General features: G+C 42.4%; 1 protein-coding gene across 4 annotated transcripts in view; it reads right to left on the reverse strand.

Moving 5' to 3' along the window:
* The window catches only part of NT5C2 (5'-nucleotidase, cytosolic II), a 542012-nt gene that overhangs the window by 186131 nt on the left and 343081 nt on the right, over positions 1 to 12800 (reverse strand). For all 4 annotated transcript variants that reach the window (XM_085606647.1, XM_085606643.1, XM_085606637.1 and 1 more), the window contains 4 exons: positions 12313 to 12404; positions 12018 to 12075; positions 3954 to 4047; positions 406 to 459 (listed from right to left, as the gene is read on the reverse strand). In XM_085606647.1, coding sequence (XP_085462773.1) covers positions 406 to 459; positions 3954 to 4047; positions 12018 to 12075; positions 12313 to 12404 — 298 coding nt within the window. The remainder of the gene's footprint in view (positions 1 to 405; positions 460 to 3953; positions 4048 to 12017; positions 12076 to 12312; positions 12405 to 12800) is intronic.

Here is a 12800-nt window from a genome sequence, read left to right on the forward strand (position 1 = left end):
AAATCCAGCGTATTACTGAGCTTAGGTCGTCCGGCTCTGGTCCTTTGAGTTATAGTACCTATTAGACATATACACAGATTAACGCAAGAAACAGAAAGGTGCTTTTATAAGTGCAGCTCTACCAAAGAGACCTAGTTAGAATTTATTTAAGGAGTCACTTCTGAAATTCAGCAGCAACTTGTGTGGAAAGATTATTTTCCCTTTAACTCATTTCGGAGACTCAACTTGAGAATGCACTTGCACATCTTAATATGTCTTCTTATTGAATAATTTTGTATCTAAAATACAAACTATCAAAGTGATCACTGAAAATCCCACATAGCCCAATAGAAAAGAGATATGATGTTCAATATTTGACTAATTGTCATCTGAGCATCAGTGCTTGGCATGAATGCCTCCACTTACATCTTTCACCACATACTTCTCCAAATTTTCGACAGTCTTTTCCTTGAGGGATCCCTGAAATGGAAACAAAACATGTTTAAGCAGTTCAAAGCACATCAGCTGTTGACGGCTTGTATTTGTAATAAATGTCTATTGTCTATCAAGCAACATGGCTAGTTTTATTAAGGAAAACAGAAACGATCTGAAAAGTAATACAATATACATGAAGTGTTTTTTTTCTTTAATTACCATCAGTTTGTGGTTAAAAACACACGAGGCATAGCATTAATAATCAACCAAAATCCACAAACGTAAAATGCTAAGATAGTAAATGGGAAAGTATTAAATGAAAGGCAGAACAAGCAACATAATACAAATGACCAAATAAGCCACCAATCTCACATGTGAAACATGTTTGTTTTGGGAACTAAAATTAGAGTTCAGAGAAAAAACAGCCTACGAGAAATTGAGGATCTAAGAGCACTAATTTATTTCATGTTAATATACGTCATACCTCTTGATCATGAACTATCATGTACATGGTGACTGCTCTCTGAGAAGCATCAGAATATACTCATAATTCCGGAGATGTATCAGGAATACATTAAGAGTTCTTACGTCCTGAGAAATATCAAGGAGGGATGTGAAAAGGAGACAGTTGGTCTACAACAAGAAGGCAGGTTCTGGTATCTGTGGACTATGAGAATAGCTGCTTTAGAGAACTACATGATTCTCACCCGTTTTTCTTTGTTATGGTTCTCTCAGAGCCAACCCATTTGATGTACGAACTTCACTTGAAGAGACACTGGATGGGAGTGGCCCAGTCTCCTGTTTCCAACTGTCTTTTTCCCTCAGCCTCTTTCCCTGCCCCATCTTCTGATGATGGAGATTTGGGAGAGTTCACCAGTTGTCTCCATGACCAATCCATCTTGTGACTTTGATTAAAGTGGCAGACAGCCTCAGCCTTCTACCGCCTACCACGTGCCTGTGTTGGATATTTCTCCACATGCATGCATCCAGGTGTGTAAATAAGTTTAACATCACCAGCAGGGCAAAGGCCAAGTTCCCCCAACAAGTGTATAATCCTAATGCCTGATCACACTGTACATGTGCTCAGAGATATGTCAGCAAGACTACAACTTCCAGAAGTCTAATGCACTTGTCTGTATATCTGGAGTCCATTTTGTGGAAATAGCATCATAGAAGGCAGCTGGGCATTAGCCTCCTTGCTCCACAAACGCCTTTGTGTGTGAAGGCAAAATCCTGTTGGGTTCCTGTGAGTTGACTTCCTTGGGAACGTTTCCTAACTATAACAGTGGTTCTCCATCATCAGGTCCCACGTGATGAAGACTGCTAGATTCCTATTGGTCCAGTAGAATCCCAGAATCCTTAGCACAACATTTAAAAATTATATAAACTCACTCAAATCATTCTTTAACCCCTTCGCCGCGGCAGGAATTCCGCCGCGGCGCTGGGGGGCGGGTGTGGGGGCAGTTGCAGTGGCGCTGTGCTCGTGACGGAACCACTCCGTCACGAGCCACGGGTGAGCTGTGCTCATGACGGAGTGGTTCCGTCACGTCTCCGCCCACTGCGCTAATCGCCCGCACAGGCGGGGAATTAGCGCCGCGTGGGCGGAGCGGCCGCCAACGGCCGCAGCATGACGGAACCACTCCGTCATGAGCACACGGCACCCGTGGCTCATGACGGAGTGGTTCCGTCATGAGCACGGAAAGGGTTAAGAGAAAAAAAAATAATCTGAAATCTTTCACCCCTCTTTTGGGCTCTCAAGCTTGCAGATCTCATAATTTCGTGCTCCAGGAACTACCCTCTTGGAGGCAACTATTGATTTATTCAAAGAATATGAAGCTAGGCGGGACGGTCACTAATAAATAGGACGGCCATTACAGATAATAACAATAACACCAAAGAAAAGTATTCTTATCTGTCATTAAATCTTTATCATATAATGCCCTCTAGAACAGCACGCCAACCAGTATACATACAACGAAGGAATGACAAAGGAGAAATAAAGACAAGGCTCTTAAAGGCAGCTTACCTCTCCTCTGAGTCCAATTTCACGCCTCAAACAATGCCGTAATGTTTAGTGAACTGAGTTCCATTTAACACAACAACATATCTTAAGCGAAGGACACAGTGGACACCCTTGGCTTTCCAGGAAGTTGCCTGTGTACGCATGGACGACAACGCTATGCAAAAAACTATTAATCTAGCTCTTACATGTATAAGACCACAAGCCCCTGTCCCCGAAGCCCTGCAAAACATGTGAGCAAAAGGCGAATACTTTCCTTAACTCCTTAACCTGATCTAGCTAAAATCTCAAAGTCAATTCGAAGAGGTCAGCCAGTGTAGGAAAAAAAGTTCACTTTATTCAGTCCTGCGTTTCGAACAATCGCCAACAATAGGCGTTTTAGAATGTTTATTTGTTTGATGAAATCTGCTGGGGTTTCGAGATCTGTAAAATCATTCACCTGATGACCACCAGAATCGGCCTACTAGCGCATCTGTGCTGCAAATTGATACAGAGGAGTAGTCAGGAATGGACATAGGTTTGCACCAGCATGCACCGCAGAAAACAGAATTCTATTGCCAAAAATTAAAAGGAAGCTACTCTCAAAGTATAGAAGTAAAGAAGTGGGCTAGGGTAATGGCGAGTGGCTGGCAGTGCCCCAACAATGTTGTTCCATAAAACTACCATTCAAATGTTTTCGGCACTATTAGTTTAACGTCCATTCGTATAAAAGACTCTTCAGTGATTTTTCCCTATTTTACATGTAGGTAAGTAAAGTCACATTGCAAATAGGTAATCATATGTATGGTGTGGTGTGAATATGGGTGTTTGTAGGGACAGCGTGTCCGATACCACTAATTTGGTCAAATAAATAGAAATCGAGTCAATGAAGAACATTTTAAACATTTCCCCCCCCCCCCCCCCCACAAAACAGCACTTTTTCATAAAAAGAAATGTTTTACGAACCGCTTCTGAGGGTGATATTTTCATTGTTATAAAAGGAATTCTAGGATGCAAGTGTAACTGAACAGGTTTTTAGTAAGTATCCGTTTCACCAAACACAATTTCGTTTTCTAGCTTTTTTTGTGGCAAATTTCTGTTTGTAATATAAGAAATATTCTATTGCACTCCAGATGTCAAAATAATGTTATATTTTCCCAAGCCAAGTGACATGTAGTACTGTCATTTTAAATATATTTTCCCCAATATGAGTAATAGGAACAACCCTGCAAACACACACATCTCAAGCCATTGAAACCTAGACGATCTTTCCTTCGGGATTTCAAAGCAAAGTGTATTTTCTACCTCTCCTTCAGATCCTGCAATATAACCAAGAACATAGCAGGATAAAGGTGCCCCTATAACAAAAGTTGTTTTTATATTAAATTAGTAAAATGAACTATGTTGACTAGAAAGTTGCGCTTCCAAATTAGTCCCCCGGACAGCAATAACACACCAAAACAGCATTTAAGCCTCGCTATTTCTATTTCAGAGCGTCTGATAATTGTTGTTAAGCGTCGTTTTCAAAATGCTCCCTTACCTTGTAATGAACCCAGTCCACGGCATCTCGAACGTCCTGAAACATGCTCCTGAATGACATGAAGAGGTCGCCGTCTTTGAAGCCTGCTTCACAGCTGCCAGAAAGAACACCACATGGCAGTTACACCGCGGATCATATGTAGAATTTACGCAATTAGGCAGCCGTAGAATAACAGAAAACATCAGTTTGCTTTACTTTCGCGAGGACTCGGGAGGAAATGTAAGAACACATTCGAGTTCATCGCAAATGTGAAACTAAAGAGGCGGTGAACCAATGGGCATAGGTAGTAGGCGCTTCTTTTTCGATCTAAACTTTATCGGAAATGAGCAAGCAGTGTTGTCGCTTTTACATTTTTTTAATCTCGGACTTTCTTTTCATGCTTTAATCACTTGAGATTAGCATGAAACCACACAACAACACACTGTCCAAAAACAAACTGCGAAAATCAGAAACTGAAAAGCTAATTGGCTACCGCTGAAAACAGACATTATTTAAATTAAGTAACCCACAAATTGGTTAGGTAGAGGGACTGAAAGGGGTGGGAGGAGAACAGTCAGGACTTTAAGTTGGATGAAAAAGGTGGAATGGGGACATGCAAAGAGACCTAAGAAGCATAACTAACAACTGTTTGTAAGACGTTTCGCCTATGTAATTAAGGGCGTGGCAAAATATAGGCTGCTAACCTATAATTAATAAATAGTCCCTTCCTTTCAACACAACGTTAATAAAACGGTCAAGTAATTCGTTATTTCAGAATGTGTATAGTACTTATTTCCTGGGTAATGTAAATTGTGGAAAGGGGAAAGTATAATAACCATCACCTAAGTGTTCTGCTACCTTTGAGTGTCATAAAGAGCTGTTTGCCTAAAACAGATACACATGGAGAAGGTAACTGGGGAATATGAGCTTGGGAAGGCTGTGATGAACAAGTTACCTAACCTTACCTTAAATACCGCTCTTTTTGGTGATCACTGGTGATATGGTGGTGCTGCTCCACAGGAGACCAAAGGCCTCTGATCTCCTAATTGTCTGGTGACATTCACAATGTCTCCGTCCCCACAGTAAACTCTGGTGGGGCAGGTAGAATTGTGCAGGCAGGCACCAAGGCATGAGTCTGAGACACTGGCATCATAGCCTGAATGTCCGGGTGCCACTGCACAGGCATGAAGGCCTTCTTGTCCACAATGGCCCCAAAGGGAATCATCTGCCAGGCCAAAGGGGGGATTCCAGTTGCTGATGGAGAACCCCAGAGTGTATAGCAACATACATTTCACTTTCTAGTAGTCTGAGACTAACTGGAGCGATAGTCTGAGACTAACTGGAGCGAACCTGCATTGAGGAGCAATTCCTGAACTAAGAAGATGAGCTGCGGCCACTACTTTTGTAAAAACCCAAGGGGCCGAGGACAGGCTGAAGAGCAGGACGATAAACGGAGAGTGCTCCAATCCCATGTCAAACTGGAAGTAGAGCATTTGGAACAGCAGGATGGACACATGAAAGTACACATCCTGTCAGTCCACGGACACCATCCAGTCACCAGGATTCAAGACCACCAGGGCCTGTGCCAATGAACTTGTTCTTCCTGAAGAAGCTGTTCAGAAGTCTGAGATCTTAGATCAGTCTCAGACCCCATCCATCTTGTGGACCAAGAGAGTCAAGTAACATCCTGTGCCCCTCTCTGCCTCAAGTACCAGTTCAATTGCACCCTTGGCAAGCAAAGTCTGAACTTCTCTGGTTGGATGGCAGAACAATCCACTAAGTTCTGGTCCTAAACTAGAGGAAAACGGGGCATGGTGAATAAAAAGCACATTGAACAACCTTAAGGACAAATTGAACAACCTGAAGGACTGGGCCCACTGGTCCGAAGTAACTACATACCAGCAAGTAGGCAAAAACAAATCCTGCCCCCCCTACCGGCCCCAAATGACCAAGTGCAGGGAAAAGAAAGTGGCTTAGCTGTGCTGCAGCCAGTAGGAACAAGTAGGAGGAGGACTGCTGCATCTGTTGGTGGCCACGGCCTGTGCCACCCTCGCTCCATTTGAGCCATGAAAAGGCTGGGTAGGCTGCTGGATAGGTTTTGGGGGGCTGCCTTCTCGGTAGGCAAGGCCCCTTGAATAACTTTGGAACTTCTGGTACTGCTAATGGAACTGGCGAATGAGAGAAACCCCAGCCCTAGCCCTCTAGCCTTAAAGCACTCGGAGCCAAATCCACATTCTCACCAAAAAGCCTGACTCCATCAAATGGCATGTCAATCAGTCAAGTTTTGATGTCCCAAAAGACACTGGTAGCACACATCTAAAGATGTCGTCTGAAAACGATAGCACTGCCCATGGCACAGCTGACTGTAATGTCCAGAGAGACCCTCAAGATATATTTTTCCATGTCCTGCATGGCACGTATATAGCTTGGCCAAAGAAAAATCTGAAAGTCTCAGGGAGATCAAAACAGATCTTGCTGGCTCTGTTGCATGTGTATATAACTGTGCAAGAGTCAGAGAGCTTTCAATGATCATAGGGCCAAGTTGGCAGAATACAGAGCCTTTTTGACTACATTATTAAAAAAAAAAAAAATCCTTCCTGGAGGAGCAGTAGGAAAAGCATTAGGGCTTACCTAGCTCACCAAGACTCTCCGGAGTTGGATGTTGCGCCTGGAGCAGGCCTGTGGTGCGGAGCAAAAGAGAACCGGACAGGCAGCAGAGAACAAGATTCGGACCAAGTTGCCACAAAGGTCTCAGTCAAAGCTTCATCAAATGGTAGAAAGGACTCAGCCATTGATAGTCCAAGCTGCAAAATCTCAGTTAGCAAGTTTCTTAGTCTCCACTGTAAGCAACTGCAAACCCAAGACTTCTAGGACTACTGCAAAAGGATACACTCTCCTCAGTCTGGGGTCCACAAGGGCATTTCTGTTTCAGGCAAAGTGTCTTAACCACTGCGAATCGGAAGATCGAGGTAAAGTCCAGCATCAGTAGAATGAAGGCGGAGTAAAATGTCTGCCTACTCATTATCTTCGTTGTGGGGAACATCTTAAAGTCAGAACTGAACATGGCTTCCAACCTATTAGTACTGGGGCTTTATTACAGCAAGTGCCCGAGGGGCGCAACGGGAGTTTGCGCCCGCTTTTTGTGCCCCCAGGGCACTTTGGTATTGCAGAAGGGGACACAGATGCTTGTGCGTCCCCTTCAGTAATACAGATAGTGCTGGCGCACTTTAAGTGCCAGTGCTACCTACAGAGAGCGTTCCGTCATTCGCCTAGGGGCGGGTCATATGCAAATTAGGGGATTCCTTTGCCTCTGCACCCGCGCCATATTATAGGCATGGGCGCAGAGGCAAAGAAGCTCTCAGGGGGGCGCACTCACAGTCTGCCGTCCTCTACGCGGCGCACTGTGAGTGCGTCCCCTGAGAGCAGCCGTCTGGAGAGGGAAAAGGGGTCCTATAAACCCCCAAGACATCCCCTTGCAGGCGGATGCAGTCACTGACTGCACCCGCATGCAAGGAGATCTCTATTCCCCTGTAAAAGTGCAGGCGGGTGCCGCCTGCACTGTGAAAACACAAAGCGGCTCCGTGTTTTCACAAGAATGGGCTGCCCTCGGGGCAGCGCATTCACCGAATAGGGCGCATTTTTATTGTTCGAAACTGTGCGCACCTTTTAATAGGTGCGCCCGGCGCAAACAATGAAAATGCATAATATGCCCCCTGGTGTTGACGTAAGGAAACAGTAGGAGAATCCTCCCAAGCACTGGCTGCACTTTAGTTATTTTGTAGCACAACACAGGCCGAGATCTTGACAAACTCATCTCGGGATCTGAAAGCGGAATTGGGTGGAGTCAAGAACTGGTGTCTTTGAATCCAAACCTGGCGGTGAGCTGGGGGAAGTATATTGCGATATCAGGCCAAGACTGCACTGGCTAGTTGGTGCTGGAGTGGAGGCTGCCAGTGAAAGTTCAACTGAAACCCTAATGGATCTATGGAGTCCAAAGCCACACCAAAGATGGAATCGGACCCATCCAAAAAACTGCAACATCTCCTCCTTAAAGGTCTCAATCTGATATAAAGTGAATTATGTCCCGAGAAATTAGGAGAGCACTGGCTCCAACCATTCAGGTCTGAAACAAACAGTGCTGTCAGAGTAAGGGCTTTTGACGGCTGACTTTCCAACTTCTCCCAAGTGAAGGAGAGGCGGGACAGAGTTGAATTCTGCTTGACTTTGTTGTGCTTTATTGAAGAATTGTCTTTGAATTTCCCCTTGGATTTCTCAGAGGATGAAGATTCGGATTGGCCTTGGACCTTCAAAAAGGGCCGGCATCATCTTTTGTGCTCTGTAATGTAAATCTTGACTTAAAGCTCCCTGATAGAGTTTAGGTGCATCAGAGAACATTCATCTCAGGACTTTAGTTTCTTTGGCTACGAACACGAGTCAAAGATAAACATGTGGATCATTTTCCGAAATCTGCTTCCAGTAGGTGTGGCACAGCTTACGTCCTATGGTCTTTGGGAGGGATAGCCTTACACACTGTTGAAAGTATCATTTTCTAGACTAGCTGGAAAAACTTTGAAATAAAATTGTGAGAAAAGTTCTGCATCTGTGTTTAAGGGTGCAGAAAATGCAATGTCAACACACAGCAATGACGCTCCGTGTCGTCATATCCAGATATGGGACAGAGTCATCAAGGAGTCCAATGGCTCCACCTTCAAGTACTTAGCAAATATTGCAGATAGTTTTCTGGATCTAGTCTGGCACCTGTAATTTAAAAGGTGAATAATCTGCTATTTGTAGAATACACTATAACTGGATGTTAGAAACAAATGGGTTGTATTTTCAGTCGATATGGCACTTTCCACAAGAGGGAAGGCTATGCACACTGCAGTTCACTAGCCATGTAAGGGAAACCGTACACAGTTGCCGGATCTTGGTTCAGCAGATACAGGAGAAAAGTAAAAAGGATGCTACTGTGTGCAGGAACCCAGAGACTACTTCACAGTGGAGAAGAGTCCTGAAATCCAATTGGAGCTTTAATACATTTGTGGGCAGAAGGCCCCAAGACTCCCAAAGAGTCATCAAATCTATATCTGAGAAGAAGTCGGATCTGCTGCAGCTAAGCATTCACATGTACTGAATCAATGGGCTTTGCTATGACATCACTATCTCCACAGATGGGGCTTTTTCCAAAAGAAATTCAAAGGAAATGAGCAAGCAGTTTTGTCATTTTTACACTATGGGCTGTTTGCATTTCATGACTCCCTGAACGTGATAAGTTCTTAAATGTCCACATAAGCACCGGCGTTGGCTTTAGATTCCAGTCAAAGACAAACCTGCTTGTACCAACTGAATCTGGAACCCAGAGTGAAGCTGCTTCTGGACTTTAGAAAGGCTGCCATATCTATGGTGCTAATGCTCTGCTGGCCAGTGTTCAAGAGACCCACCTCAAAATACTGAAAAGAGTTCTACATGTAACGACCTGCGACCTTTCTCATCAAAGGTCTTCATATGTTGACAGAATCACACTGACACTAAGAGAACTATACTGGTGCTCGCTGTCCGCCTGCATAATTTCCAAACTTGGTTCATCATGTGAGATGCAGTCAACTCAAACATCTACCATATCAGGCATCAAGACCATACAAGGACGTGCAGTAGTATATATCGCTGGTCTGATAAGTAGAAAATACACCTAGATGTTGAGGTTAAGTGGAGATGTCAAGCTTACCAATGTTATGCTCCCGAACCACTAAACCCTTCTCCAGTACCAAGAAGAGTTGAAGACTCATCTCTTTAAACGACACCTCTTGACAGTCTAACAACCTCGTTTTTGGGCTTATGTAGTCGAATAATCGTCACATCTACATTGTCTCCTGTAGTCGTCCAATCTCCCTATTCCCAGTTCTTCACCCTTACCCTCAACCTCCCATCAAATGTCTACCCCTTCCCCTGCTCCAAATTGTAATCCTGGCTACCCCTTCTCTTGTGCTCACAGAAGACTAGTGTAAGTAAGTACATATGGAATGCCTTACTTCATCTGCATTAGACTAGAGTTTTTTATTTTATTTGACTGATGGTAAGATTTAACAGTTCTTAAGACACTTTAATGCTGAAAGGGTTAAGATGTGGCACATCCAGTTCTGTATCATGTGAATAATTAGATTGTTAAGGAATAAAAAATGTCTACCATCAAGGTATGTAATCACATTGTGTTTTGCTGAGAAGGATGGTTATTGCAAATACTGCTTTCTATTGATGAATGAAGCATCCATGTCTGCCAAAGCAAAACATGTTCAGGTGCTCTCAGGAAACATGCCTAGCTTCAACCAGCTTGAAGGCAAATTGTCAAGTGGAATTGAATCCTTGGAAATCTGCAAACATCTGTGAAATCTTGTAAAATATTTCAGTTGCTAGGTACCACAACATCTAAATGTGATCCTAGGGATTCCGTTTTCTACAGAAGGGTGCTACCACTAACAAGCATTTAGAAAAAACGTTTGTGGCGGACTGTGGGGTAAAAGATTGCAGCCTAAATGGGCAATGTTTATGTTAGAAAATGAATCATTAGCTATGTGGCCTGCACAAGTAACAGGTCTACATTTGTCCTCTACTGGGAACCAAACACCCCTTTGAGGCGCTTGATTCTCATAGAGTAGCAAAGCAGAGCAGTCCAAGGCCTACTCATGATCGGTGGTGCGGGCTAGTAAGCAGTATTCACAGATATACAATAACACTCTATAAATGATTGTCCAGTCTGTGCTTTTTTTTTTTTTTTAAAGGAAAAAGTACATTTATCTCTTACTCACACACACACTACTCAGTACTATGTAACAATTTACAAATATACACAAGCGGATTGAAATACTTCTTGATGATATTGCGTAATCATTCGTTCCCCTTCCCAGACAGGTGGGTATCTAGTATCACAACTCACATTTCTAAACATTATCTTGTCCCCAAATACAAGGATTCGACATAACTTGAAGTAAGAACACTTAACACTGGCACTAAAGAGAATGGTTGTCAACCTTATTATTTCAACAAGCATTTCATCATAGAAATAAATGCAATAATAACATATAACCATGACTGTGAGCTTTTAAAACTGGCAATAAAGCATATTTACTTTGCTCACGAGTGGCTGCCAATCTCCTTTAAATAAAGCATTAGCAAGGAAATATCAATGCACTACTGGGAGATCTGTGTACTCATCATGACTGTTAGAATAAATGACGCAATCGAACCCCAGCCCTTAAAGTACATCACATTTATAATCACAGCATTTGTGCAATTATAGACCTGCAATATGCACTCCTAGCATGAATATGCACTTTAGATATAGCCCATAAAGAACATCACTGTTATAATTACAAAAATGTGTGCACACAGCAAAATGTCACTTACACTCTCTGCGTCGCAGCAGCCTTATCTTAAAAGGAGGATACTGGCGGCAAACACACGCAGTCCATTTTACTGTGAGCTTACCATGGGTGAGTCACAGGTTATGAAGCTCCCCCCCAGTAAAGGGTCAAAAACCAGGTGATCAAAAGCAAAAACTCTGAGCGGGTAGATGGGCAGAACCATCTTTTCCCATTCCTAAATTTACCCATACTTTGGTAATTGATAAACATCTTTCAGATCTAATAAACAAAAGATGTTGTCTGTAACATTAAGGACACAAGAATTTGTTGAGAGGCAGAGCTTGCTAGGTGACAAAGTGATTTTGGGTATCTTATAACTCAATTGAGGACTGAGCTTTCTGACAAAGTCCAGCGTCAACAAGCAAGATAGCCGCTGAGGTAGAGAAGGCAAAGGAAGTGCAAACAGCGAAACATCTGTTGAACGCATATGACACAAAAGGCAAAGTAATGATTTAAAACTTAGTGGGCATTTATCAGAAATCCATTCTTACTACTAATCAGAGTTGACTAGCCGTGACACATTTCTAACTTGATGTGTACAGGAAAGGGACAATCTCATTTACTTTCACCAAACACATTCTGGCTTTAAAAAATATATGTTTACCTACTACATCTATAGATTGATAGTATTAAACAGAATTATTGTATTACAGCAGAGAGCACTTACCTAGTATATCTGTCGCAATTAGTAAAGAAATCTACTAAACACGCGAGTAAGTAGGTCTCTAAAATAAAAAGGAGAGAGTTGTAAAAACAGAATACGTTTGCAGGCAAAAAAAGCCATGTGATCCATAATTTCAAAGCTACAGGTTCCGCAAAAGGAGAGCATTTAAATGATGAACATATCAATGATTTTTCACAGTACTCAAATATTAAATTAGTTTAAATGAAACATGAACTCAATAAATAATTAATTTTACAATATATGAAACATGCATTGATTAGGATCACTGCAGACATACCTGGCAGATTGAAGAGTGTGTTAAGAATATAAAATCGATCTGTATCATCTCTTTGGATAAATTTATTTGGATATTGCTCCCTGATTTCAGGTCTGAAAGAGAAAACAAATATTTTGGATCCTGGAATGCTGTCGACATACATACACTAAAGAATAGAAATGTTATCAGTGTTTTGTTTTCAAAAACATCAGGAAATAGGTTTAAGAACGTATTCTCTGCATGAAAGCAAAGGACTAGCTATCTACCACAAATCCATGTACATTCCTGCATTATAATGCACATTACAGGCAGATTATTAAAGAAAATCACCTGCCCTGCAATGCATTAGGTCCCACACTATTTCACAGGGTTCACTATAACAAAGTTCTAGCTTATACATTGAGAAAAAAAAAAAATTGTGAAGCCAGCAGAATGTAGCTCATGTGGATGAATAGTGAGTGGTAGTTATAGGGAAACTTTACTAGTGACATACCAAGGGTTTCCCTTGT

The sequence above is a fragment of the Triturus cristatus genome, chromosome 1_2, assembly GCF_964204655.1.
Source record: "Triturus cristatus chromosome 1_2, aTriCri1.1, whole genome shotgun sequence".
NCBI lineage: Eukaryota > Metazoa > Chordata > Amphibia > Caudata > Salamandridae > Triturus > Triturus cristatus.